Source organism: Giraffa tippelskirchi, chromosome 4 (assembly GCF_054371585.1).
Source record: "Giraffa tippelskirchi isolate mGirTip1 chromosome 4, T2T-mGirTip1v1.2.pri, whole genome shotgun sequence".
Taxonomy (NCBI): domain Eukaryota; kingdom Metazoa; phylum Chordata; class Mammalia; order Artiodactyla; family Giraffidae; genus Giraffa; species Giraffa tippelskirchi.
In genome coordinates, this window is record NC_137278.1 from 98,712,345 (window position 1) to 98,738,096 (window position 25,752).

Here is a 25,752-nt window from a genome sequence, read left to right on the forward strand (position 1 = left end):
GGCCATGTTGATGATGGTGGCCAGAACGACAGTTGGGACACTTGTTGCTGTTGTTCAGCAGAAAGACAAAGGGAGGGATGGAAAGGCTGTGGAATAATTAAGACTAAAACCGTCAGTTATTTATGGGTTGGGTGATGGAATTGGTGAGGAAGAGAATGGAAGCTGGGATGAATCTCAGTTTTTTGGCTTCAGGGCTGGAGATATGATTATACTAACAGGTAAAGGATTGATTACTCTGTTTCCTTTCTCAGAGGACCTGATGAAGTCCCCCAGAGCCCTCTACTCTCTCAGAGATTATTTAGAAGTGAGTTTACTTTCCAAACATTTGGGGATTTCTCAGAAATCTTTCTGTTACAGATTTCTAGTGTAATACCATCATGATAGGAGAATATCCTTTGTGTGCTTTCAATTCTTTTAAATTTGCGGAGGTTTGGAGTTTTTTGGCTCAGATTATCTTGATAAACGTTTCTTTTTCACAGAAGAGAATGTGTCTTCTGCCGTTGTTGGTTGGTTTTATAAATGTCATCAGGTCACGTTGTCTGATAAGCACTCTTCAAGCCTCTTATAAATTTGATAATTTTCCAGCTACTTGAGCGGTAAATTTCTCTATTTCTCCTTTCAGTTTTATAGCCTTCTGATCGGTAGCTCTGTACAGTCAGGAGTGAGTGAGTGAGTGGCAGTGAGGCTAGAAGGTTTGCGTGGGGACTGGAAGAAACATTTTATCTCTTTAAATTTACTCCAGAACGCAGAGGCAAAATGGAAATCACTACGTATACCAGAAGGTCTAGTGGCACTCAGGATAAATGCAAAAACGTAAGGGAGTCCAGGCGGGTTGGCAAGGCAACTGGTACTCAAGCCAGCCAATCGGTGAAAGTCTCACCTGCGGGGGCGGGGATTATATGAGAGCCAATAGGACGTGAAGCAGATGGTCCCACGGACCAATGGCTTGGACGACGGGGCGGGCTTTTAATGAAGGGACGGCGGTGGGAAAGATGGCGGTGTCCCTGGGACCCTCTGGGTGGTGGCGGCGGCGGCGGTGGCGGTGGCGGTGGCGGCGGCGTTTGTCGGCACGGGAAGTTTCCAGGATGTTGCTCCTTCTCCTTTTGCTGGGGTCTGGGCAGGGGCCACGGCAAGTCGGGGCGGGTCAAACGTTCGAGTACTTGAAACGGGAGCACTCTCTGTCGAAGCCTTACCAGGGTGAGGCGCCGGCGGCGAGGTGGTCGTGCACGGGGAGGGCTTCGGGACCTGAGCTTGTCCTTAGAGGCGGGGGCGGCGAAGGGCTTCGTGACCCCGAGGAAGCTGGCGGCGGTGGGTGGGAGCCCCTGGGGACTCTCTCTGTGTTCGGTAGCCACGGACCGTAAGGGCAGGGGTCAGCTTTCTCTCTCCCTACCCCTCGGGATTAGCCCTGGAAGTTTCCAGCAGGTTGAAGCAGGGTTCTCCGATGCCACTAGCGCCGGGCGTGGATGAAGGGGAGTTAAGAGATGGACAGGTGGGATGTGGACAGGGAAGAGAACTTCGAACGGTGGACCGTGATTGAGGGCCACTAACAGTGAGCTGGGCTCCTCACGGAGCTGTGGATGTGCTAGAAATAAAGCATGAGGCAGAACTGGTGTAGAGCTTGGCCGCACTGAGAAGATAAAATTCTGTTGTCCATTAAGACACCTGTTCTTCTCCAGTCCAGGAGCCCTGTTGATGAAAGAGGCTGGTTAGCTTTGCTGTGTTTAGTGTACATACCACTAGGCACAACTTACCAACCAGCACATTTACATGGTTGGCTACAAAGAGGACCAAATCAGTGCAGATGGCTTAATTAACATGAGTGTGTTTCCCTACTGGAGGATATGGGGACAGCATACAAACAAAAACACAAAGCATAAGAGAGTATACACTGCTGCTAAGGGTGATCGCTTATTCACTTAGACGGTGTCTCCAGTGTCTTCTCCTTGCTAATACTGTGGGTAACAGACACAGAGTTCTCACTTGTAAGGGGCTGATAGTCTGAGTTAAGGGGGAAAGTAGCTTCTTGTTCAAAGAAAGCATGTGATTAAGCCCTACAGCTCCAGAGAGTCAAGCTCTTTTTGGTATAACTGGGGAAATTTTTTCTTTCACGGTGCTAAAATTTGTTCACATATAAAATGGAGAAGAATGAATCTGAGCTATGGTTACTGTGGCGTGGATGAAGTGACAGCTCTGATGTGCTCTAGGGTCTTCACCTGAGAAAGTCTGTGAAAAGAAGAAAGGTGGTAAAGAGTTAAGATTTAATGAGTGACAGGAGGTGGGACATGAAGGGGGAAGAAAGATGACTCCAGCTTTCAGAGGGTCTATGGCGGTTTTCCAAATGGGTTGGGGTTGAAGAGAATGAACTCATCTACTTCCTCCCCATAGGTGTGGGCACAAGCAGTTCCTCCCTGTGGAATCTGATGGGCAATGCCATGGTGATGACCCAATATATCCGCCTTACGCCGGATATGCAAAGTAAACAGGGTGCCCTGTGGAACCGGGTGGTAAGAATCTTTCTCCCTCCTGTGTTGGTGACCCAGAAAGTACTAAAAAAGTTCAGTGGCATACTGACTTATTCTCAGTCCCCCCTATATTCTGTCTTCTGTGAATATGAAGTATTTTCATTTCAGAGATTATGATGACTTTCATATTGAAATCAGATATTTAGGGAGATGATCTCTGTTCCCCTAATTATAGCAAATAGTTGGTTTTGATTCAGTTTTCTGAAATGTCTTTAGTTCCTGATTGACTTGATAGTGTTACTTTCTTTGGAGGTTAATAAGTCAACTCACGTTTAATTACTTTGCTTTATAAAATAAAAGACTACTCTTTTAAATTTGTCCTACACTTCATCCCAGTATCCCTGATCCCCTTCCCCCCCTGGCCCCCACCTTGTTATTCCCTTTTGAGTTGAATTTTAAATTTTATTTTCATGTAAAAGCCACTTTGAGCCCTTGGTCATTTTATTTGCCCTTCTCTGGGCCTTTTCTAGCGACATTGTCTTCCTTGAGGTATGGCGGCAAGAAGTGAATGCAGTATTCCTGGTGTGGCTGCACTGTGATTTTGTACAAGTGTAAGATGATGCTTTCTTTTCGGTTTCCAAGGCTCTTTGCAAATCTTTTATGATCACTTTACTTTGGGGAGTGATCTTGGCATTCTTGAATACTTTCTTTTGGGTTCTCAGAGGCTAAGAACTTACTTTCTCATGGTTTTTATCATTAGTTGTGGATAAGTGGATCTCAGAAAAAGGAACAATTTCTTGTCCCTGTTCATTTTATGTTGCAGAGAATTCTGAAGAAGCAGAGGGACAAAAAGTTTCTACGTGAGCTATTTGTATACTCTGGCCCCTTAACCCAGATTGCAGTGCTGAGCTCATTCTTGGACGGAATGCAGGGCAGTGTGTTCGGATAGAAGAGGTGGAGGGCTGGCAGCTGAAAGACTTGAGTTCTCAATCTGGTGGTCTCACAGACCCTCTGTGAGCCCTGGCAGTTATTTATCCTCTCTCAGTTTTCAATTTCTCCAACTGTCAAATGAGCTTCATTATATCGGTTCTACTTTCCCACCAGGGTTACTGTGAGAATAAAATAAGGCAATAGACATGAAAAAGCTTCTGAAAGTTAAGATGGTTACAGAAATGCGCTGTTGTTTGTTACATGTCTGTTACAAAAGTCACTGATACAGGTCTATGGATTATAAATGATTTTGTCCAAGGCTTGATACTTTGCTGTTATCTTGCTGTCTCTATGTAACGCTTTTATGTAGCAGGATTCTAGTCTAGGATCTAGTTATCTTGCTCTTTTTCAGATCTCTGTTACCTATGTTTTTTGTTTTCTGACTGTCAGAGTGAGCCTTAGCATTGTTTCTGAGTTATTTGAATAGGAGGGATTTGTTTGAGCAGTGGTGCTCCAATTTGGCTGTCCTTTGGAGTTGGTGGCTGGGTCCCACCCCCAGAGATTCTAATTTAATTAGAATGGGGTACAGCTTGGACCCTTGGATTTTTAGAAGCTCCCTAGGTGAATCTGACGTGCAGCGAAGTTTGAGACCCACTGTTAGACACAACCCTGAGCAAGACTGTATAGCACTGTGCTACACGAGGCCAAGGATAAGAGCGGCAGACGCCTCTTGGCTCAGTGTCTTCCCAGAGGCATAATACTTGCCCACTGGTTATGGGGGCAGCTTCCTGCCACTGAATTTCACTCTTGCCCTGAAATCTAAATGAAATAGCAGAAAGATGAGAACCCAAGATGACAACTGGGGGCTTGGCTTATCAGAGGAGGGAAAACTGTTGGAGATTTCAGGGTTCTTTGGTGAACTCAGAAGTGTCCACACCCCTTTTGACTATGTACTAATACTAGCACTTTAAGAGGATTTCCCAGAAATTGAAAATGGAAGCTGAAAATAATTGTTGCTCAAGAGCCAGAACAATCTACTGGGTTTTTTTTGTTTGTTTGTTTTTGAACAATCTACATGGAGAGCCTTTGCCTGAACTGGCCTATCTGCTCTTCCTTCCCCTCGATTTTCACGGTGAAGCTTAACCAGGATCCTCTCTAAACCAAATACCTACTCTAGTTTCTTTTTGAAAGTGTTCAGCTATTTAGAACACTGAATTATCCACTTACTTCTGTCTCTCTCTTTTTTTTTTTTCAAGATTTTGATACACAGTTCAGAAGAAAAACAGGAGTCTGTTTAGTGCCCACCTCCTTCATGTTTTTCCACCAGAGGCTGTCTCTGTGGTGGGGGTGGGGGTGTCTCCTTTGGTGTATTTCTCCTCCTTGGCTGAGGGCCTGACACTGGTGGGGGCATAGCTTATCTCTTCTCGTGGGAACTCTGGGTTGCCCCTCAGCTTGGCATAGGGCCAAGTCTAGCTAATTAGAGTTGTTTATAGCAGATGTTAATTATTCCTGGAGACCTTTGCATGATGACTTAGGTTATCTTTTTCTTTTGTAATGAATGAGGCTTTGACCTTTCTTGAGATTCCAGCTTTTTAGAGTCTTTCTCTCAGAGGGGTGATCGTAATTGAAGATGAGTATGAATTCAGCCACCTCTACCCTGGACACTGAGATCTTTTGTTGGGTGGGTATAGGATCACAGTAGTCTAACGTGAAGTTCTCTTGTCTTTTCCAACCTTGGGATGCAATCCTGTTTCTGTTGGGAGATGGTGACACTGATTGGGAGGTGTATTCACTTTTCATATTAAATACTGCATACAGATAAATGGCTCAAACTGTTTAATTTTACTACATAAACCCTTAGCAAGTCTTGTTTTACCTCTTAGCCACGCGTCCCCCGCGTTTGTGTTTTCCAGGTCTGTAGACTGTGGATGAGGGCCTGAGGCCTGGTGTTTCATGCTCCTCTTTGACTGCAGTGTCTCTCTCACTTTAGCCGTGTTTCCTGAGAGACTGGGAGTTGCAGGTGCACTTCAGAATCCACGGGCAAGGGAAGAAGAACCTGCACGGGGACGGCTTGGCCATCTGGTACACGAAGGACCGGATGCAGCCAGGTACTGGGACCCTGGGCTGCTCTTGTGTGGGGTGTGACAGGCCTGCTTTTGCACGTGCCCTCTTCTGGAGAAGGGCACAACTTCACAGTGCCAGTGGTTTTCCCTCTCCCTTGATGTTTGGATAAACACTGGCCTGTCTAGTCTCTAGAATGGGGTCAGAGTCCTAAAAGCAGCTGACCTTGACTCATCCTGGGGTGGTTTCTTGTTTATTGGTTACTTCTGCTTTCCCTTGGAAACTTCGTGGCCCAATTGGCTGAAGGAAAGCACTGGCCCTCCCAAATCCTGACACTGGGCGTACTGGCTTCTCCTGGGCCCGAGTAGAGACCCATCTCAGAACTCCTGCGTCAGGAGAAAGGAGAAGAGTTATCTATTTTTCCTTGTACGGGAGGCTTTGCTGCAAGTACATGACAAATTGAGCCTGATCTGACCTGATCTCTTCTGCAGTTAGAAGCAGTAACTTGGGAATTCAGTTCACTCGGGGGCATAGTCATCACAAGTGTTTGTGAAGCAGAATTCTTCAGGGGCACCTTAGCAACCAGGTCAAATCAGGGAGCAGCTGGAGTGCTAAGCAAGGTGACGCTGGCCTCTCTCTCCCCTTTAATGATAAACAACTGCAGGTGCTTACTGAGTGCTTGTTACAGGCTGAGAGCCCTTCATGGGGTGTTTTTACAGCTGTTTTCTCATCTTAAACGAATGCCTGGTGCTCCTTTGAATCTCACTTTTTCCTCCATCACAGTGATGTATTATTCCTTTATCACCTCTTGGCTTTGTTTCACTGTTGCTCATCATCTGTTCTTTCTCTCTAGGCCCTGTGTTTGGAAACATGGACAAATTTGTGGGGCTGGGAGTATTTGTAGACACCTATCCCAATGAGGAGAAGCAGCAAGAGGTAATGGCCAGTGTTATAGCTTAGGTCAGCCACATTGAACTGACATCACAGCCCTTTGCCTAGGAATGTTGTTCAGGAGGGAACAGGGAAGAGGAAGTGAGGGGTTTGGTGCTATTTTCTTCGTCGTTGCACTTCAAGAGTTAATGTCTATGTCAGTTTTTTTTTCTAGAAGAGAATTGTTCATGGTGCACAGTCTTGGGAGTGGTCCTCGTGATGGGGGCTTGTCAGTGTTAAACAGTGTTCTCTCTTGCACACATTGGGAGCCACTAGACTTGAGCATGCGTGGCTGGTGGTGCCGTGGCTCCTAGCCCAGCACCCGAGCAAGCTGAATTGTGTACCTCTACTCCCCTGACATCCTGTGTCACTGCTGAGCTCTCTTCTGCAGCTGCTTCCCCTTGCCAGTATCCTTTTCTTCTTCCTCTTCTCAGACCTGCATACTGCTCTCCTCTAGGAAAGGCTGTAAAAGAAATTGATGAAATCTCAGCATTTTGTTGAAACCTGGTAGAGGATTCAGTCGACTTCCCTGGCAGCTCAGTGGTAAAGAATCTGCCTGCCAATGCAGGAGACACGGGTTTTCCCAATCCCTGGGTTGGGAAAACCACCCAGAAGAGGAAATGGCAACCCACTCCAGTATTCTTGCCTGGGAAATCACATGGACAGAGGAGCCTGGCAGGCTACAGTCCCGCCAGGGGGTCACAAAGAGTCAGAAACGACTTAGTGACCAAACAACAACAGCAACGACAGTCTGGCTATTAGCAGAAGCATCCTGCATTTTGTTAGCTGACCATAAGGGTTCTCTAGTACTTGCTTATACTAGCAACAGGCCTGTGCTCTCTCTGCTTGGTGACTCTGCCAGCAGATGGTGGGAAAATGATTAGGACATGTTGCTGGGTATCCTATCACTAAATAATATTCAGCAAGAAAGGCACAATTAGAAATGGAAGCAGAACTTACTTTTTTCCCCAAAAGTTCTTTATGAAAAATTTCAAATGTATAAAAAAATTGGAGAAACAGATCATTGTATATGCAACACTCAGATTCAATAGTTTTTCACATTTCCGTATAGAGTTTGGCTTAAAGGAGGTGGAAAGCGAGACCTGAGTTACGAGAGGAACCTTTTGTTGTGGGTCAGTTAGGGACTTGCTTCTGGGCTCTTCTTCAGTCTGCCGGACATCAGCCACTGTTGAGGTGCCAGGCCCTGGGAATTAGCGAGATCCGCATGGTCCTTACAGTCAGTAGCACTGATGTGTGAGCGTGCTGATGGGGGCTCTATGGAGGTGATCTCGGAAGACCTGGCAGGAGCATCTAACCTGTGGGGAGACGGTGGTGGTGGGGACGGTGGTTGGGAGAGACTTCTTCCAGAAAGTGATATTGACTTTGAAATCTGCAGGATTAGATTAGATGCAGATAGAAAAGCATATGTTAATGTGTTAAAGTTAGAGAAGGGACAATGAATGTGAAGGGGAAAAGGCGGGGTCAGAGAGAGATGAGTCTAGAGAGAAAAAGAGGGCCCTCAGTCTCCCCGTGTTACAAGGCCGCCCTTCACCTTGCGTTCTTTGCTGCTAACACTGTTCTGTCCCAACCACGTTCATGGGCCACTGTGACTGAGCAGCGTCTCCTCGGGTGGCTGGTGACCTGACTCTTTAGACCAGCGGCAGAGCTATTTGAGTGTAGGTGACTCGCTCTCACCGTGCACATGGTGGGGTGAGTTCTGATGGGTGGTGTGCCTGTCAGGGAGTCTGGAGCTATAAGTATTTTAGGGGGTAAGTGCACTAAAGGATTTTAATGAGGGGGATGTTGTGAGAAGGGTTTGCAGTCCCATTGAGGAAATAGTGGTGGTTAGAAGTGCATCTGAAGCATGCATGGGCTTTAGGGCTTGACTAGAGTTTTAAACGTGGCTCTCTGTTTCTCCAAGAAATAAGTCATTCACGCTCTCTTAGCTTTCATTTCACCATGAGGCAGGAGTCATTCTGCTTAAGAGGGCAGATCTGATGGGCCTTGTTTTCTAAGGAGAGTAGATGTTAACCAAAAATAGCAGTTTCAGGTGGTTAAAATTGGGACTTCTTTTCTGCCTCAGCTGAAGCTGCCCTTGGAATTATCTGCAGAGCATTTAAAGCTACTGCTGTCCAGGCCCCAAGCTCAGGGAGTCTGATGGGCAGCTTAACCTTTTCAAACATCTGTAGGTGAATCCCATATATAGCTGGCATAAAGGACCCCTGGAGGCAGAAACAGCTGGTTGGCGAGTGGCGTGAGCAGCTCACTGCTCTTCTCAGATCAGGCCAGCTTGGAAGACGAGTTTGAGGTACTTCCCATATTTTTTTAACGTAATGATTGTTTTTCCTCTTTTGAAACTGGAAGAAAATAAACAGTAATATGCCATGAATTTAATAACACATTCCCTCCATTCTTTATGTTGATGAAAACACTCATCCCTCTTGGTCTCTTTATTGTTGGTGGAAAGAATTTTTACATTATTAAAAGAACTCTATAACTTCGTAAATTCTCTTGTTATACTATTTGGATGTGATTTAGTGGGGTTTTTTGTTTGTTTTTTCTCAATCCTTGGTGAGGCAGTGTTTTCTAAGAGACACTCCTTTGGAAATTAGGTCCCAGGAATATTGGCCAGCTCTCAGATGTCATTAGGGATTGAGGCTGAGCTTCATTGGTGAGAATTAGTTTTCAAGAGAAGTAGAAATGTATTTCTGCTACAGTTGAATACAATAGGATTTTACATGCAATTTCAGGAGGTTCATGGGTTCCCCAAAGTAGAACTGTAGACGAGATCTCCTCTTCCACAGAGTTGAATGATCTTCTCATTAACAAGAGCATTCACATACTGGGCTTTCTCAGTGGCTCAGTGGTAAAGAATCCACCTGCAGTGCAGGAGACGAAGGAGACAAGGGTTCGATACCTGGGTTGGGAAGATCCTCTGTAGGTAGAAATGGCAACCCACTCCAGTATTCTTGCCTGGGAAATCCCAAGGACAGAGGAGCCTGGTGGGCTATAGTCTGTTCATAGGGTTGCAAAGAGTAGGATACAGCTGAGAATTTACAGCACAGCACAGCATTCACGTGCTTCCGTAATGTTGTATAGCAGTGAAGGTTAAGATGGACCTCTTAGGCACAGAGTCAGCTCTCAGAAAATGCTGGCTATTTGTATTGACAGCACTAAGTGACATCCCTGGGGACATTTGCAGACATCTCAGCAGTGCTGTTGTGGCTCCGTGCTCTCCGTCTCCGTTCCCACCCTCCTTGTCTTCACACCTAGGTTCCAGAGAGCAGACCTGGTCAGCTTGCTCAAGTGCAGTGTGGTTTAGGTTGGTAAACCTGCTCCGAGTGACTCCTGGATGCTGGTTCATAGACTTCTGTTGGTTGGTAACAGTTTCCCTGGTTGACAGTAGGAACAGTGAAGTGGCTTCTCATAAATGTGAAATGTTTTATTCTTTATTTATTATTAAATATTTAGTTTTTTTTATTTAAAATGTTCTTTTTAAAACTGATGTTTATTTTAGATGGCTGTCTTGTCATTGTATTTTAATATAGTTATTGTATTTTAATTGTATTGTAACATATTTAATAGGCAAAAAAAAAAAAAAATCAAGAAAAAGCAAACCTATTAATTCCCAGAATGTATTATGTGTTTGGAGATTTTTAGTGGTCCATAACAGCCAATGGTCTGGGAATTACTGCTCAAAAACATATGTTTGGTTTTGTGTTTATATATGAGCACCTGTAAGCAATATTTTGATCTAGAAATTCACTTAGTCATTGAGTGAATGTTTATTGACTCCCTTTTGAATACCAGGCACTGTACTAAATGCTCTACATATTTCATCTTCATAGTGAACCCTGGGAGATGTGTGTTGTTCTCCCTGCTTATAGTGAGGAAATAGAATCTCCGCGATTACACAGGCGTGAGTGGTGTGACTGCAGTGAGAACCCAGGTCTCCCTGATTACAGAGGGCTGTGTGTGCCCCTTTTTCTACCTAGTGAGTCACAGCGTGTGTGCTTTGCACCTGTGGAGTTTTAGCATAGGATCCACAAGTTCACGAGTCTCTTTTCATTCAAGGTATGCTGAAGGTACAATAGTACCTTGTAGTACAAAAAGTTAAAAACACTTCCCCACTCTTCAGACAACCACCATCTGGACAGCTAGGCAGGAGCTCTTAATTTTTGGTGACTTAAAAGAGGAATGAAACTGCCACCTTTGCCACAGTCAGGGCGGTTCTCCTGCCTTTGGTTCTGGCTGTATATAGGCTGCTTTCCAAGGAAGGAAAATTAGCTTCTGGGTGAAATTAGTGGGTACCCAGGAAACCCTTCCAAGAACTCCTGACTGGGCGTAGAAGTTAAAGGGGCATTTAAAGACTTAGGGTTAATGTGAGGTGTCAAGTTGAAGGCCAAGCCATGAGTTACTGAAGTGGACAGATTCCAACTTTGAAGCTGTAGGCCTCTGTCTAGTGCTATATTTCTTAAATTCACCTGCCACATCCCAATCATCCATAGTGCCTTTTATTTTCTTTTATTTTTAATTAATTAACGACATCAGGTCTTAGTAGTGGCACACAGGCTCTCCAGTTGTTACCCCGAGGCTTATGGGATCTTAGTTCCCCAGCCAGGGATCAAACCTGTGTCCCCTGCTTTGGGAGGCAGCTTCTCAACCGCTGGACCACAGGGAAGTCCTGCCTTTTAAAAAATACATAGTCCCATGCCCCATTCTAAACCTGCTGAATGAGGCTCTCTGACTGTAGTTCCCATATGTATGTGCAGTTGAAAAGCTTCCCCAGGTTATGGCGAGGCCCAGCTGACTTCTGGCTGGTGCTAAATAAGAGGGTGCCTCACCAGCCTTGGCAAGAGCAAGGCCCCCTTAGGTTAAGGATCATTGTTCTCAGCACTCCCTCAAAAGTTACAACTTAAACTTCTGATCCCAGGTACTGGGGTTGATACATCAAGTAAGCCTTGGGATCACCAGAGCTCCTGAGTGCATCTTCAATCCCTTCCTTTTCCTCATTGTTCACTGAAGTTATATGCTTTCTTCGTCCGAAGCCCATTTCTGTAAACTGCTGACAGCACATTCATAATTCCCTTGTCCTAAATGATAGTGGTAGAAGAGTAGTTTTCCAGCAGTTAAACATCCACTGGCTCATTTCATACCTTCTGTAGTCCTGTACACAGGACACCGGTGGTATAAGAGAATAGCTGGGGAGCTGGTCTGAGGCTCCCCCAAGACCCTTACTGTGGCCTGTAAGGCCCAGCGTGGTCTGGCTCCCGCCTCCGCTCCCACCAGCCTGTTTTTCACTCACTGAGTTGCAGACACCCCTAGTTCTGAAGATGCTAACCTTCTGCTCCTTCAGCCCTCAGATTTCCTGGTGGATTCCCTTTAACTGCTTGGTCTCAGTTCAGATGGTGTCTCCTCAGGTATATGTCCCCTCTGTATTGTATTACCTATTTTATTTTCATCATAGCATTTATCACTGTCATAAACAGTGATGGGCTTTATTTTCTTGGGCTCCAAGATCACTGCGTATGATGACTGCAGCCGTGAAATTAAAAGACGATTACTCCTTGGAAGAAAAGCTATGACCAACCTAGATAGCGTTTTAAAAAGCAGAGACATCACTTTGCCAACAAAGGTCCATATAGTCAAAGCTATGGTTTTCTAGTAGTCATGTATGGATGTGAGAGTTGGACCATAAAGAAAGCTGAGTGCCAAAGAATTGATGCTTTCGAACTGTGGTGCTGGAGAAGACTCTTGAGAGTCCCTTAGATGGCAAGGAGATCAAACCTGTCAATCCGAAAGGAAATCAACCCTGAATATTCATTGGAAGGACTGATGCAGAAACTCCAATCCTTTGGCCACGTGATGTGAAGAACCGACTCACTGGAAAAGACCCTGATGCTGGGAAAGATTGAGGGCAAGAGAAGGGGGTGACAGAGGATGAGATGGTTGGATGGCATCATCAGCTCAATGGACATGGGTTTGAGTGAACTCTGGGAGATAGAGAAGGACAGGGAAGCCTGGTGTGCTGCAGTCCATGGGGTCGCAAAGAGTCACACCTGACTGAGCAATTGAACAACAACAAGATTGATTGTATGTCTCCTCCCCTCTAATGTCAGCTCCATGAGAGCAGACATCTGCCTGTCTTATTTCCCACTGAGCGTCCAGCGTCTGGGACAGTATTAGAGAAAGGAATGCTTTGGGTTCTACCCCTTGGCCCACAGTAGGGCAGGGCTAAACTGAGCTTGTGCCAGGTATCTCTTATTGCTGGTGCTGAGAACTGTAGCAGTTTTTTTGGAGCAAAGCTAAACACGCTTGAACCTTGTGACTTTCTAAATCTGTCCTGCTGCAATGTTCCCACGGAGCTTTTTCTTGCCCACATGTTGTAGGTTAGAATAACAATAACTGTTTGGAGATATATGTCCATAAGGCTCAATTAGAGGGTAAATGATCCCTTTGGATTAGAGTTAATTTGATAGTCTCTCAAGTGGTGGGATTTTTGTCTTCTGGGCAAGAGCTATAGCCTGAGATCCTGGGCAGTAAAGGACATCTTGAATTTGGAAGAATCTAGTCCTGTTTATCCGGAGAAGGCAATGGCACCCCACTCCAGTACTCTTGCCTGGAAAATCCCATGGACGGAGAAGCCTGGTAGGCTACAGTCCATGGGGTCGCTAAGAGTCAGACACGACTGAGCGACTTCACTTTCACTTTTCCCTTTCATGCACTGGAGAAGGAAATGGCAACCCACTCCAGTATTCTTGCCTGGAGAATCCCAGGGACGGCGGAGCCTGGTGGGCTGCCGTCTCTGGGGTCGCACAGAGTCGACACAACTGAAGCAACTTAGCAGCAGCAGCAGTCCTATTTATCAGCCTCGTCTCTCTCCTTGCCACAGAAGTACTGTCGTCTGGGCACAGACAAACTCATGGCCTGACCTTTGGACTGTCAGAGACATAAGCGAGGCCTGCTTAGAGAATGTGATGCTGGGTGTTTTTATAAAGTTCTGAAAGTTTTAGGACCCTGTGTGGGTTAGAGAGTTCTTCCTAGTGGACCCCCTTGAGAATCTGATGATAGCAGCAGACCCACTCTTTAGAAAATGTACAAGCACCTGCTCATGTAGTTTTTTGCCTATAATTATTTTTGCCTATAATTTTGAGGGGTCTGAGGACTTGTGGAATGCCCTCTATGGACCCTAAAATTCTATTTGGGGATTGAGATTGGTTTGCTCTTCCACTACAGCTGGGTCATCTCTCTTCCGCGGATGTTTCTTTCTGACTTGGTCTCCTGTCTTCTGTGCCCTCTCTTGTTTTTATAATAACCTGCTGGACCCTCTCAGGCCCAGAAGAGGCGGTATTCTCCAGGAGTCCAGGTACTCAATTCTTGACTCACCGTGGCCATCCCCGATTCCCTTGTGTGCCCATCCAACATTTGCGACTGTTCACAATCTGTGTGGCCATTGTCTCCAGAGTCACCAGTCTCCAGTTCCGCCTGCATCTTCATCTTGCATGTTGATTGTCTAGAACAATGAGGAACTCCGCAGAGAAGTGGCATGTCTCATGTTTCCTGTCCTTTCATCACCCTGTCTCTCTCTTCACTGCCTTAGCTCCAGGCTTGTTCTGAAATTGTTAGCTGGTCATTTCTAAGGAAGAATTTGCTCCACAAGGGCTATTGGAGAGAGAGGGTCTCTGAAGTAGGTGGGAAGATGGGTGGGCTGGGAGAGACTTTCAGTAGGAGAACCTTGCCCACTGAGTATTATTGGAGAAGCTGTGTGTAGTGAAGGGCCGGAAGGTCTTTTAACTACGGATAGTCACCTGTGGCTGGAGAACACCGCCGGGCCGCCTGGTTCTGGCACTTTCCTTTCTGAGTCCTAATCCATTTCACATCATGTGCTTATAGAATGTTATAATTTGAAAGGTGCTATTCTAAATGGAAAGAGTTCCCTGAGCGAACAGGTATTTTCAGAATACCTGGGTGTGCCAAATACTGGATTGGCCAAAAAGTTCATTTGAGTTTATTCATAAGCTGTTATAGAAAACTAAAAAAACTTTTTTGCCAACCTAGTACTTGCCCTTGTAGGGGAAGAGGTGGAGCTATGGTGGACACATACAAAGCATAATAAATGATTTTTCAAGAAGTTTACATGGCAGTTGGTGATATGTATTTGTATGTATGTGTATATATACACACATACATACATACACATAGGGGCTTCCCCATTGGCTCAGTGGTGAAGAATTTGCCTGCGATGCAGGAGTCACAGGAGACTAGGGTTCAATCCCTGGGTTGGGAAGATCCCCTGGAAAAGGGCATATTAACCCACTCCAGTATTCATGCCTGGAGAATTCCGTGGACAGGGGAGCCTCTGGGCTACAGTCTAGAGGATTGCAAAGAGTCGGACATGACTGTAACAACTTAGCATGCATGCACATACAAATAAGAAGAAAACCAGTCTTGGGTAGAATATAAGTGCCAAGTGCTAATCTCTGGGAGGATTCCAGTCAGACCCCAGAGTGTCAGAGGGGCCATTTCGGACCCACCCCAGATGGGAGGAGGATTCCTGGAGGCAGGTATTGAGGTCAGTCACTTCTGGGCCTTGTCCCTCGAGTGACCCTCTGAGCGTGGGCCCTCAGAGGCTGCTAGTGACAAGGCAGAGTGGTCGTCTGGTCTGTCGTGAAGAGCTCAGCTTTGTGTGCAGCAGTCCCGTCACTGTGTACACAGGCGTTCCTGCGAGAACTTCCTCACCGCCCTCTGCTTTTCCTCCCCTGCCTTCCCAGCGGGTGTTCCCCTACATCTCAGCCATGGTGAACAACGGCTCCCTCAGCTATGATCACGAGCGGGATGGGCGGCCTACAGAGCTGGGGGGCTGCACAGCCATCGTCCGCAACCTCCATTACGACACCTTCCTTGTGATCCGCTACGTCAAGAGGCACCTGACGGTGAGTCCCCGTTCCAGCACATCGCCCATCGGCAGCGCCGGCTGTCTTGCTCCGCTGCCGGGGCCCGGCCCTGACTTGCCCCCCTCTCTGTGTTGTAGATAATGATGGACATCGACGGCAAGCATGAATGGAGGGACTGCATAGAGGTGCCAGGGGTCCGCCTGCCCCGGGGCTACTACTTTGGCACCTCGTCCATCACGGGCGATCTCTCGGGTACTGCCCTTACTGGCCCTAACTCAGGTCACATCTCACTAGGCAGGCCCGGCCATGAGGGTCAGCTGGGCAGAGCTCTGGCAAGCAAGTGCCCACGAGTGCTCCCATTCCTGCATTCTTGTGTGTGGAGCCCAGAATGCCCAGGCCTAGGGTCGTCTAGCACAGTTGTATCTGGGAGAGGTTTGCTGCTAACAGCAAGCAGTGCTCGCCTCTTCATCTAGCCGGTTCTTCCAGTCTGTGCTGCCCTTTTTCTTGTGCCTGTTTCTATAGGCAAGTCCTTTCACCTGACGTGCTGGCTTCCCCTTCTCCTCACAAAGCTTTTCCTTGACTGACCCCCAAACCCTTTTGTGCTCAGATTTCTTTTTTTTTTTTATTTAATAAAACCTTCATTTTATTTATTTATTTATATTTTGGCTGCATTAGGGCTTCTGTCAATGTGGTGTGTGGACTACAGAGCTTGCAAGCTCGGTAGTTGTGGCTCTTGGGCTTAGTTTGCCCAAAGACATGTGGGATTTTAGTCCCCAATCAGGGATCGAACCTGTGTCCCCAGCATTGAGCATGGAGTCTTAACTATTGGGCCACTAGGGAAGACCCCTGTGCTCATACTTTTGAATGTGTTGTGTGTACAGATGCTTCTGTTTACAGGCCATCCACCTCTATAAATTACCAGCATGGTAAATGCTGCATTCAGACCTATGTCTCTGCCATGCTGTTAGCACTGTTCTCATAAAAGTTGCCTCTGTTTCTTTGCTCTGTGTGTTTGCTCTTTGTCTGCTTTTGACCTCATTTGACCAGTTACCCTGAAACTCTTGCCTTACTTGACTTATGTGACATTAGCAAAACCAGGCTCTTCTATCTTCTCTGGATTTTCTACCTACTTGTTTCCAAAGTTTCTCTTTTATGTCCATTCTCCCCCTAAGCCTCAATCATGACGTCTTTTGAGATAGAGAAACTTTTGGTTCTTTTGATTAATATAGTGTATTATGAATGAAGCTGGTATGAAATAGAACTTTCTTGTAGCAAAACAGAAAGGCAAATGCCCATCTGAAATGGGCAGTGTCTACTCAGTCTTGGCCCATTGTTGTCAGGAGAAAATGTGGGCTGTCCTGTTGTTTAATCTCAGTCCTGGCAGAGAAAACAGTTTTTCTAGTTGAAGGTAAATCCAGTTTGTTTTTTTTTTAACCTGGTTTTACCTGCTAAAGATTCTAAGAGCCCCAACCACTGTAAATGTCATCCTAATAATAGAGATGGCAAGAAATCCAGTCTGCAGTAACAACCTAGTAGCACTGAGCACCCCTGCCCTCATATTTGTGGCCTCTTAATACCAGTTCCCACTAACAAGAATAAAAGCTTCCTGGAGATGTGTCTGATGCCAGGTCTAAGGTAGGAAATACAAGCTAAAAACTTCCCAGAAAAGCAAAGAAGATAGCAAAAACTTCTAGGTTCATGTAAAAGGACTCAGGAGTCGACTTGAATAGGCTCCCACTGGGTGAAGTTGTTTTGACTTGAGCATCAGTAAGAGGTACAACTTCAGTGTATTTTGTTGTTCAGTCATTCAGTCATGTCTGATTCTTTGCAACTCCATGGATGGTAGCACTCCAGGCTTCCCTGTCCTTCACTCTCTCAAAGTTTGCTCAAACTCATGTCCATTGAGTCGGTGGTGCCATCCGACTATCTCATCCTTCAGTTTAGTCACTCAGTCATGTCCAACTCTGTGACCCCATGGACTGCAGCACTCCAGGCCTCCCTGTCCTTCACCAACTCCTGGAGTTTACCCAAACTCATGTCCATTGAGTTGGTGATGCCATTCAACCATCTCATCCTTGGCTGCCCCATTCTCCTCCTGCCCTCAATCTTTCCCAGCATCAGAGTCTTTTCCAGTGAGTTGGCTCTTCACATCACGTGGCCAAAGGATTGGAGCTTCAGCATCAGTTCTTACAATGAATATTCAGGGTTGATTTCCTTTAGGATTGACTGGTTTGATCTCCTTCTTGTCCAGGGGACTCTCAAGAGTCTTCTCCAGCACCACAGTTCAAAAGCATCAATTCTTTGGCATTCAACCTTCTTTATGGTCCAGCTCTCACATCCATACGTGATTGCCGGAAAAACCATAGCTTTGACTATGTGGATCTTTGTTGGCAAAATGATGTCTCTGCTTTTTAATAAGCCATCCAGGTTTGTCATAGCTTTCCTTACAAAGAGCAAACGTCTTTTAATTTCATGGCTGCACTCACCATCTGCAGTGATTGAAACAATCATATATGTTTGAATCTGTGAGTTTATAATGTTACTTTAAAAGGGGAGAGAAAAAAAATTGAGCCCCTAACTCCTTCATCCTTCTCTGGTAATTAATAGTGAGATTCAGGGTCATAGTCACAAGGAACTGGGAAGAGTTAGCCGTAGTCCAGAAGGGAAGTGTGTTCCAGGCCAGTAGCTGTGCCCTGCTCAGGGCACATTGAACAGCAGCTATGTGGCCCTTTCCTCTTTTGATCATGAGTGTAGTCCATGTTAAAGGGAAGCTGTGGGGCTGCTGTGTCTCCTTTCACTAGAAGGTTTTACCTGTGACTGGGGATTAGTTCTTGTATTAAATCTCAATTTTGAAATTATATAGGGGGCTTCCCTTGTGGCTCAGTGGTAAAGAATCCGCCTGCCAATGCAGGAGACACGGCTTCAACCCCTGATCCAGGAAGATCCCACGGGCCATGGAGCATCTTAAACCTGTACGCCACAACTACTGAAGCCTGTGCTCTAGAGCCCGTGCTCCAAAACAGGAGAAGCCGCTGCAATGAGAAGCCCATGCAGCAACAAAGACCCAGCACAGCCAAAAATAAAATAAATAAAATTATGTAGGTAATGCATGCTTGTTGATGAAAACTCTCTATATAAGATAATGTAGAATATTCCCTGTTAACCTGTCCGTACTTTTAGATGAGAAACAAGGGGTTTTGGTGGTGGGTTGTTTTTTTTTTTTCCCCAGGTCACTGTGTGTTAGCTGTGGACTAAAAGCTTGAACCAAGACATTCTTCTCAGGGTACCTTGAGTCATCCGTTTGTCTTTCTGTCTGTCTTTAGACAACCATGATGTCATTTCCCTGAAGCTGTTTGAGCTGACGGTGGAGAGGACCCCGGAAGAGGAGAAGTTGCATCGGGACGTGTTCCTGCCCTCAGTGGACAACATGAAGCTGCCTGAGAGTGAGCACAGGGGTCCCGGGAAAGGGCCCCACCGCCGTCCAGGGGGCTGAAGGCTGTTGGGGGGCCGGCGGGCCATGCAGCCCAGCAGTGGGGGCTGGCTCCACCTGGAGCACTGGCCCCTGCTCTCTCACTGGTCTCCACGTTACTGATGAGCAGTTCAGGGCTGCTTATTATTTTAAATTTTGGCATGTAGAAAGGGTGTACTGGAGCTCCAGCTCCCAAAAACGGGAACAGCTCGTCAGCCGGTCCTTTCCTCCCCACGCGGCTCCCTCCTTCTGACCTGCTTCTCTCTTGCTTCCTCAGTGACCGCCCCGCTGCCACCCCTCAGCGGCCTGGCCCTCTTTCTCATCGTCTTTTTCTCTCTGGTGTTTTCCGTCTTTGCCATTGTCATCGGGATCATACTCTACAACAAATGGCAGGACCAGAGTCGGAAGCGTTTCTACTGAGTGCCCCCCCTGCAACCTCGACCTGTGTGACTGTCACCTAGGAGGTGCGGGAGGAGCAGCGCTGACCTACCCACCCGGCCAGGCAGGTCTTCTCCTGTTGCCAGCGCCTGGTCAGGGATGTGGGTCTGTCACTGGAGCTCTGAGGGCAGGGACGCTGGCTCCCCCAGTTGCCAACTTTGGCTCAGGAAGCCCACCCCCCGGTGATGCTGCTGCCATGTGCCTTCCTCAAGGTCCCGCCACTTGGGAGTGAAGAGGGCTGGCGAGGACCTGGGCCACCATGATACCAGAACCACCGCAAGGAGTCCTAGCCCAGGCTGCCGTACTGTTGACCTCACAGGACCCTTGGGCTTCACTTGTAAGTTTTCAAAGACTAGAAACTGGTGACTCCTCACTCCTTCTGGCCAGCCAACCACTGGGTTTTGCTTTTTGTCCAAGCCCCTGTCCACCTGAGGCACTTTCCTTGGAAATTGGGATGGAAATCTCTTCCCTGCCTCTCCCTCCTTCCGTCATTCTCTGCAGATGCAAGCTGAGGTGGAAGAGACACCTGGCTGCCTCTCTGTTAGGGCCTGGGGCTGCAGGACACACTTGGGTGTCCCTGATCCTCGTTAAGTGGCCATGGGGAGGGGGCATTCAGCTGGGGCTTGCCACTCTGGCCTTTGTTCTTGAGGGTGGATCTTGGTTCTGTTGGTGTGTTCGTGACACTCCCAGTTAGGCCCCGTTAGGCCCCCAGTCAGGTGTGTGAAGTCAAGAGAAGCTTGGGAGACGTCACAGGTGCTGTGGGACTAACTGTGAAACCGCTCCACGTTTTGACACTGAAAGCAACATCTACCATGTGACCTGAGGACGTGGAGATGTTTCTGGATGCTCCAGAGCCTGCTTAGCTGCATGTTTTGTGTTCATCATAACTTTTGGAATCCTACTTAGACTGTCAAAATGTCAGGAACCTTTCTTCTATAGCCTCAGTTTGGATGCTCCCCAAAGAGGAACTCTTGCTTCCCTTTCTTAAGTGATAAGAAATGGTGGTTGTAAATCTGGGAGCAGTAGATCCCTGTCACCTGTGCCTGGAAGAGTTCATTGTTGTTTGAACAGCAGAACCTGAGCATCCTCCTCTCTGGGTCAGCCCTGATGCCACTGCCTTACCTGACAAGGAGTCGGGCGCTGCTCGCCTGTCTGCCCTGTGATTCTGTTGCTGACAGGTGGAGTCTCCCTGGAGGGTCTGGACTCAGCTCTCCTAGCCCTGTGCTTCTGTAGCCCGAGGGAAAGTCTTAATGTGGCTGATGAAAACCAAACATGACCTTCTGTGTGGCCTTCCTTCTAGGGGTGGGTTCAGCTAAACCTTCAGCCCATCCACCCTTGCCCTGCCTTCTGGGATGGGAGAGCCCTCTGCTCAGTGCAGAAGGCAAGGAGGGGGGGTCCCCTTGGCTGGCAGGGTTGCTGGTGGTGGTTTCTATTGTCTTTGGCTTTCTCACATCCTTTCCACGAGCTGTAGATCTCTCCTGCAGGTGGGGTGACAGTGGGGCCCTCCCGACCTCCCCTCATGGGCCAGGGCTTGGCCTTCAGACCAGTTTCTTTGGAACTGAGAAAGCAGACAGCTGCTTTGTGTTTTTGAGTCCCAAGGGAGATTGGATAGACACCTGTGGTGGGGGCACAAGGGTGGGCTCATGAACTGGCCTGAACGTGGGTGCAGGAGGGAGATCTCAGCATGGAGGAGACCACATTTGTGGTTTTCATGTGATTCTAGCTCAGGAATTTTTCAAGGCTCTGAGGAGGGTGAGAAGATGTGAAAGATGGTATACTACCCCTAGCCCCCCGACTCGGGGTCAGCTTCAGAGCAACATGTGGGAGGAAACTGACTAGCATTGTAGCTTTTGCTTTGGTTCTTGCCTTCTGTTCTAGAAACACGCCAGTTCCCTTCTCCAGGGGATCTTCCCAACCCAGGGATCGAACCCAGGTCTCGCACATTGCAGGCAGATTCTTTACCAGCTGAGCCACCAGGGAAGCCTTCCTGTCATGAGTGGGGCCCAATGTTGCTATGGGCCCTGGAGTCCTAGCTGTGTCCCAGGGTGAGGGGCCAACCTGGTCACGTGACGGAGGAGAGCAGCAGCCTTACCCTACAGGAGGTAGGGTCTCCCCTCAAGGATGCCCTGGCCTTCTGTTTCCTCCAGCCTGAGGCCCACAAAGTGGATGAGCCCCTGGAGGCTCAAAGAGGTGCTTCCCTGCCCTTCTGAGTCTTGTCCCAGAGGCTGGCTTTGCCTGTGGTGATGTCAACCCCCCAGATACAAGGTGCCTCTCTGTTACAAATGCTCTTTATTTCAGTGGAAAATTACAGCTCTGCCCTGCTTGTTGGAAGTGGTTTCTGAACAGAATGGCCAGACTATTCCGAGTCCCCAGAAACAAGTCCCCAAACTGCTGGGAACTGGTAGGAAGCCAAAGGGTAGGGCTGTCAGTGGGCCAGGAGACTAGCCTGGCAGATGTGGGGGGGATTAGTTCTGTGGGGCCGGAAGTGCTGGAAAAATATCTCGCAGGTGCTTCACGTGTCCCTGGAGGAGTTTCAGCTTAAGGGCTGTTATAGGTTTCAGGTTCTGCTGGGGAATGGTGAGGTTGGAAGAGTTGGTGCTACTGGTGTTTGGCACATTGATGATATTGGCATATATTTGAATGGGGGCATTCAGCCGAAGTTCCGGTTTGACCCAGCTCATGGCCAAATAGTTCTAGAGAGAACGAGCAACAGTCAGCCTGAGGTAGCAGCCCAAAAACGCTCTCTCAGGTCATCCAAGAGCCACGGCGCCTTCGCCTCTGTCCCCTAGGCTTGTCACTCACCGGAGCCGAATAGATAAAGTTGAACAGCAGAAGCCCTATGAACAGTATGATGATGGTGGCTATGATTTTGAAGCGGTAGCGTTTCCAGAACACACGGATGAATTTCCCAATGGGTGACCGGAACCACATGAGCAGCGTGTGGGTGCGTCTGCCCGGGAGCAGGGTTGGCAGAGAAGGGAAGGGGGCAGAGGGAACCTTCAGGTCAAGTAACCCAGAGCAAAAGGGCTTTCATTTGAAAAAGAGCAGCTCTGCTTCTGCCCACCCCTCTCTCCCTGCAGCTGCACTCCCCTGATTATAACTGAGCATTGAGTTGGAGTTGGGGGTGGGTTTAAGTATCCCTCTTCACTTCTCAGCCCCCTCCCCAGCACCACCCCACACAAACTGCTGGCCCAGCAGCTCAGCTTTTTGAACCAGGAAGAGAGCCTCGGTGCCTTTACCCTGCGGGACCCTTACAAGGGAGGATGAAGTGTAGGGTATTGGTTGGGCTCTGACTGGCCTCGTCCTGCCGCCTTGATTAAGGCTTCCTTTTCTGTCAGTATCTCCAGGGTCATCTTCACTTTACCCTAGAAACACCATGGGTTGTGGGGGCACTGAGTTCAGATAGCAGGAACAAGAACCTGCCTCTTCCAGGGTTCAGAAGGGAAAAGGGGTTCAGCTCAGGCCCCCAGAAGTCTGTTAGAGCCAGGTTATGTGGCACAGCGGGCTTCCCAGGTGGCTCAGAGGTAAAGAATCTACCCGCCAAAGCAAGAGACCTCGGTTCAATCCCTGGGTCGGGAAGATCCTCTGAAGAAGGAAATGGCAACCCACTCCAGTATTCTTGCTGGAAAATTCCATGGACAGAGGAGCTTGGTGGGCTACAGTCCATGGGGTCGCAGACAGCTGGACAGGACTTAGCGACTAAACAATGTGGCTCAGCAGTCAGCCCTGTAACCCAGGCAACAGGCACCTGCCCCAACCCCTACCGACAAGCGCCATTTGCCGCCTTCGAGGACCTGGCAAGGCCACCAGCCAGTCACATTCTTCATCTTAAAGAGGGACGAGTGCTTGTGCTGGAGAAAGTGGGGCCACTTGGGGTCAGTCTCCAGCATTCTGACAGAGCACAGCCTGGAGTGCGGGGCCGGGAGGGGCATGTCCGACAAATCCAGCTCCAGGACCCCTGAACCCAGAGAAAGGTCGTCAGCGAGACGGCACTCCCCTGCCCTGCAGCTGCGGGCCCTGCGCTGGGGTCTCACCTAGAAAGTCATCCGTGGAGATGATGTTGTTGTCCCAGACCTGGATGATGAGCCGGGCTGGGAACTTCGTCACCGTGGGGTCCAGGCTCCATATGTAGTCCTGGAGGATGGCAGAGTATGTATGACCGGCCTGGCTCTTGAGAGCCGCTCACCACCCAGCAGTGATGGGACAGTCATGGAGGAGGAGGAGTGGCAGGAGGGTTTCTACCCAAGGCCACATTCCGAGTATCTCTGTGCAACTCGCGGGCTTTGTAGAGAGGGGAGGAGCGTGTCTCACCCCCCACCCCACCTCGGGCCTGTTGGCTGTGTGCTCGGTCACTCAGTTGTGGCTGACTCTTGGCAACCCCGTGCACTATAGCCCGCCAGGCTCCTCTGTCCATGGGATTCTCTAGGCAAGAATACTGGAGTGGGTTGCCATTTCCTCCTCCAGTGCATCTTCCCGACCCCAGGGATCGAACGTGTGTCTCCTGCATCAGCAGATGGATTCTTTACTACTGTGCCACCTGGGAAGCCCAGGCATGTTACCTTTTCGCTCAAGACACACACTTGCTCTGCTGCCAGATAGTCCAAGGTGAAGGTGAACCGCCAGTTGAAGATGCCCTCCCCCGTCAGGGAGCGGTAGTGGACGTCCGTCTTCTGCATGTCCTTCTCCAGCCCGAATAGCCACCTGGGGCCAGAGTCTTCTCACCTGGGGTTCTCGGTTGATTGTACCCACTCCCTGAGCTGGAGCCCTGGGGGAGCTGCCCAGTACACCCCAAGATCAGGAGCATCCCCAGGAATGACAGAACTAGGCACACTGGAGGGCACTCTGCTCCTTCCCTCACCCTTTGACATAGATGTCGTTCATCCTGTCGTTACTTAAACTGTTCTCCTTCGGGTCCGTGAGGGTGGTTTTCCAGATAATGCAGCGGAGCTCATACCTGCAGCCACATTGTCTGAAGCTTTGTGGAGGAATAGCTCCCCTACTGCAGCCTCAGCAAGGGCACAGGCCGGGGGGGGTGGGGGGAGCCGTGCTCTGTGCCCACCCAAGTCAGGCTGGACTGGGGGGCCGCACGAGAAGGAGGCGCCCTAGATTCCCCACAGGGAAAGTGTCACAGCGACCCTGTGTGGAGCCTGCTGGTGCCCTGCACGCTGGTGGACTGTCCTGCCTGGTGTCGCTCACCTTGTAGGTTTCCTGGGCCCAATGTTGACTGGGGGGCCGGGAGGCCCAAGCTTCTTGGGGAAGATGTCCACCCACATCTGCACCTTTCCCTAGAGTGCACATGGATGAGCTGGCTGGGCTTGGCCAACCCCCCCCCCGCCCCCCGCTACTCCCCGCCCTCGGCATGCCGGCCTGGGGTCCCCGTCCCAGGTTCTAGGTCTGCTGAGTCTGTGTTTCCATCACTAAGCATTGGGGGATCTGGGAGGTCGATGGACTTCAGACAGGAAGTCAGCACACCGCCGACCAGCTTCCACTTGTTTCTTTTTTTGGCAGGGAGAACACACTGGTGGCGTGTGACGGCTGTGAAGCTGGGGGCTGTGGTGCCAGGGTATCACATGTCACTGGGGTCTGGAGGGGGATGCCATTTAACAGGCCCTGCCTGACAGCCTTTCTGCACGGGGCTATGAATGGGACGGGGGCTGTGTTAATTAACCACCTAGTGGCCCTGAATGAAGAAGGGTAAGCTAGGTGATCTCCAGGTCATTTCATGTTGTGGAACCACATCCTAATGATGTCAAGCTTTCCACCAAGTGCAGAGGTCTAGGCAAGAAGGGATAGAACTGGTGAGGAAAGGGGAGAGAAGAAAGCAAGAAAGTAGAGTCACCAATACTTTGACCACCTGATGTGAAGCGCCGACTCATTGGAAAATACCCTGATGCTGGGAAAGATTGAGGGCAGGGGGAGAAGGGGGCAACAGAGGATGAGTGATTATACAGCATCGCTGACTCAATGGACGTGAGTTTGAGCAAACTCCGGAAGATGGTGAAAGGGAAGCTTGGCATGCTGCAGTCTCATGGGGTCACAGAGTCGGACATGACTTGGCAACTGGACAACAGCAACAGAAAGAGCTACCAACAGGGAGAGTCCTTCAGACCATGTGACCTGGTTTTATTCTTTTGAAATTGGCCCCAGTGAGGGTGGTTTTAAAAAGTGCTCAGCAGAGAACTTTGTTATGTAGAATGTGCTGTCAGGTTGAGATGGGGAGAAGGAGATGAGTCATTCTGGTGGCTGGAGGATGGGGGGTCACTGGGGTGCCTGTGGGGATTTTTATTCCTTTTGTTTGGGGTTCCTTGCTGTGCAGAAAACACAGCCTGCATTTCATAGCCAAGTCAGGGTTATGATGTCTGCACTCTGAGCCCAGGTCCATCCTACCCACCTTCCGTCCAGGGGAAACTAAGGCAGTACTGACCCTGGCAGGTGGGGCCCCCCAGCGCTTCCACAGCAGACCTCAGTTTTTCATCAGCAACTTTTCCAGCTCTGACTCTCCACTCTGCATGACATCGCTGTGGCTTCTTATTAACACACTCAGAACGTGTTTTGTCATCTTTGCACT

At 48.7% G+C, this 25,752-nt stretch overlaps 2 protein-coding genes across 60 annotated transcripts in view; one reads left to right on the forward strand and one right to left on the reverse strand.

The window, feature by feature from the left end:
- On the forward strand, nt 1-25,361 carry LMAN2L (lectin, mannose binding 2 like). 24 transcript variants are annotated; one of them, XR_014051927.1, is made up of 10 exons: nt 969-1,197; nt 2,386-2,504; nt 5,383-5,500; nt 6,307-6,389; nt 15,155-15,316; nt 15,415-15,529; nt 18,601-18,720; nt 19,024-19,248; nt 19,397-19,521; nt 24,693-25,361. XR_014051927.1 is itself a non-coding variant. In XM_081484662.1 (10 exons), the coding sequence occupies exons 1-9, from the start codon at nt 993-995 to the stop codon at nt 19,164-19,166; spliced, it is 1,098 nt and encodes a 365-aa protein (XP_081340788.1). In that variant the 5' UTR covers nt 969-992; the 3' UTR covers nt 19,167-19,210; nt 19,397-20,455. The 24 variants fall into 24 exon arrangements, 13 of the variants coding, with proteins under 13 accessions (XP_081340795.1, XP_081340788.1, XP_081340787.1 ...); XR_014051928.1 differs by lacking the exon at nt 24,693-25,361 and adding an exon at nt 19,986-20,455 and having other exon boundaries at nt 19,024-19,210; XR_014051934.1 differs by lacking the exon at nt 24,693-25,361 and adding an exon at nt 19,986-20,455 and having other exon boundaries at nt 969-1,129; nt 19,140-19,210.
- The window catches only part of FER1L5 (fer-1 like family member 5), a 52,372-nt gene continuing 48,078 nt past the window's right edge, over nt 21,459-25,752 (reverse strand). For 25 of the 36 annotated variants that reach the window (XM_081484653.1, XM_081484649.1, XM_081484647.1 and 22 more), the window contains 8 exons: nt 24,381-24,469; nt 24,043-24,138; nt 23,744-23,885; nt 23,219-23,318; nt 22,949-23,142; nt 22,440-22,549; nt 21,987-22,134; nt 21,459-21,877 (listed from right to left, as the gene is read on the reverse strand). In XM_081484653.1, the coding sequence (XP_081340779.1) occupies nt 21,650-21,877; nt 21,987-22,134; nt 22,440-22,549; nt 22,949-23,142; nt 23,219-23,318; nt 23,744-23,885; nt 24,043-24,138; nt 24,381-24,469 (1,107 nt within the window). In that variant the 3' untranslated portion in view covers nt 21,459-21,649. Of the gene's footprint in view, nt 21,878-21,986; nt 22,135-22,439; nt 22,550-22,948; nt 23,143-23,218; nt 23,319-23,743; nt 23,886-24,042; nt 24,139-24,380; nt 24,470-25,290; nt 25,455-25,752 lie in introns of those variants that run through there. The other 11 variants (XM_081484658.1, XM_081484657.1, XM_081484656.1 and 8 more) reach the window with 4 other exon arrangements.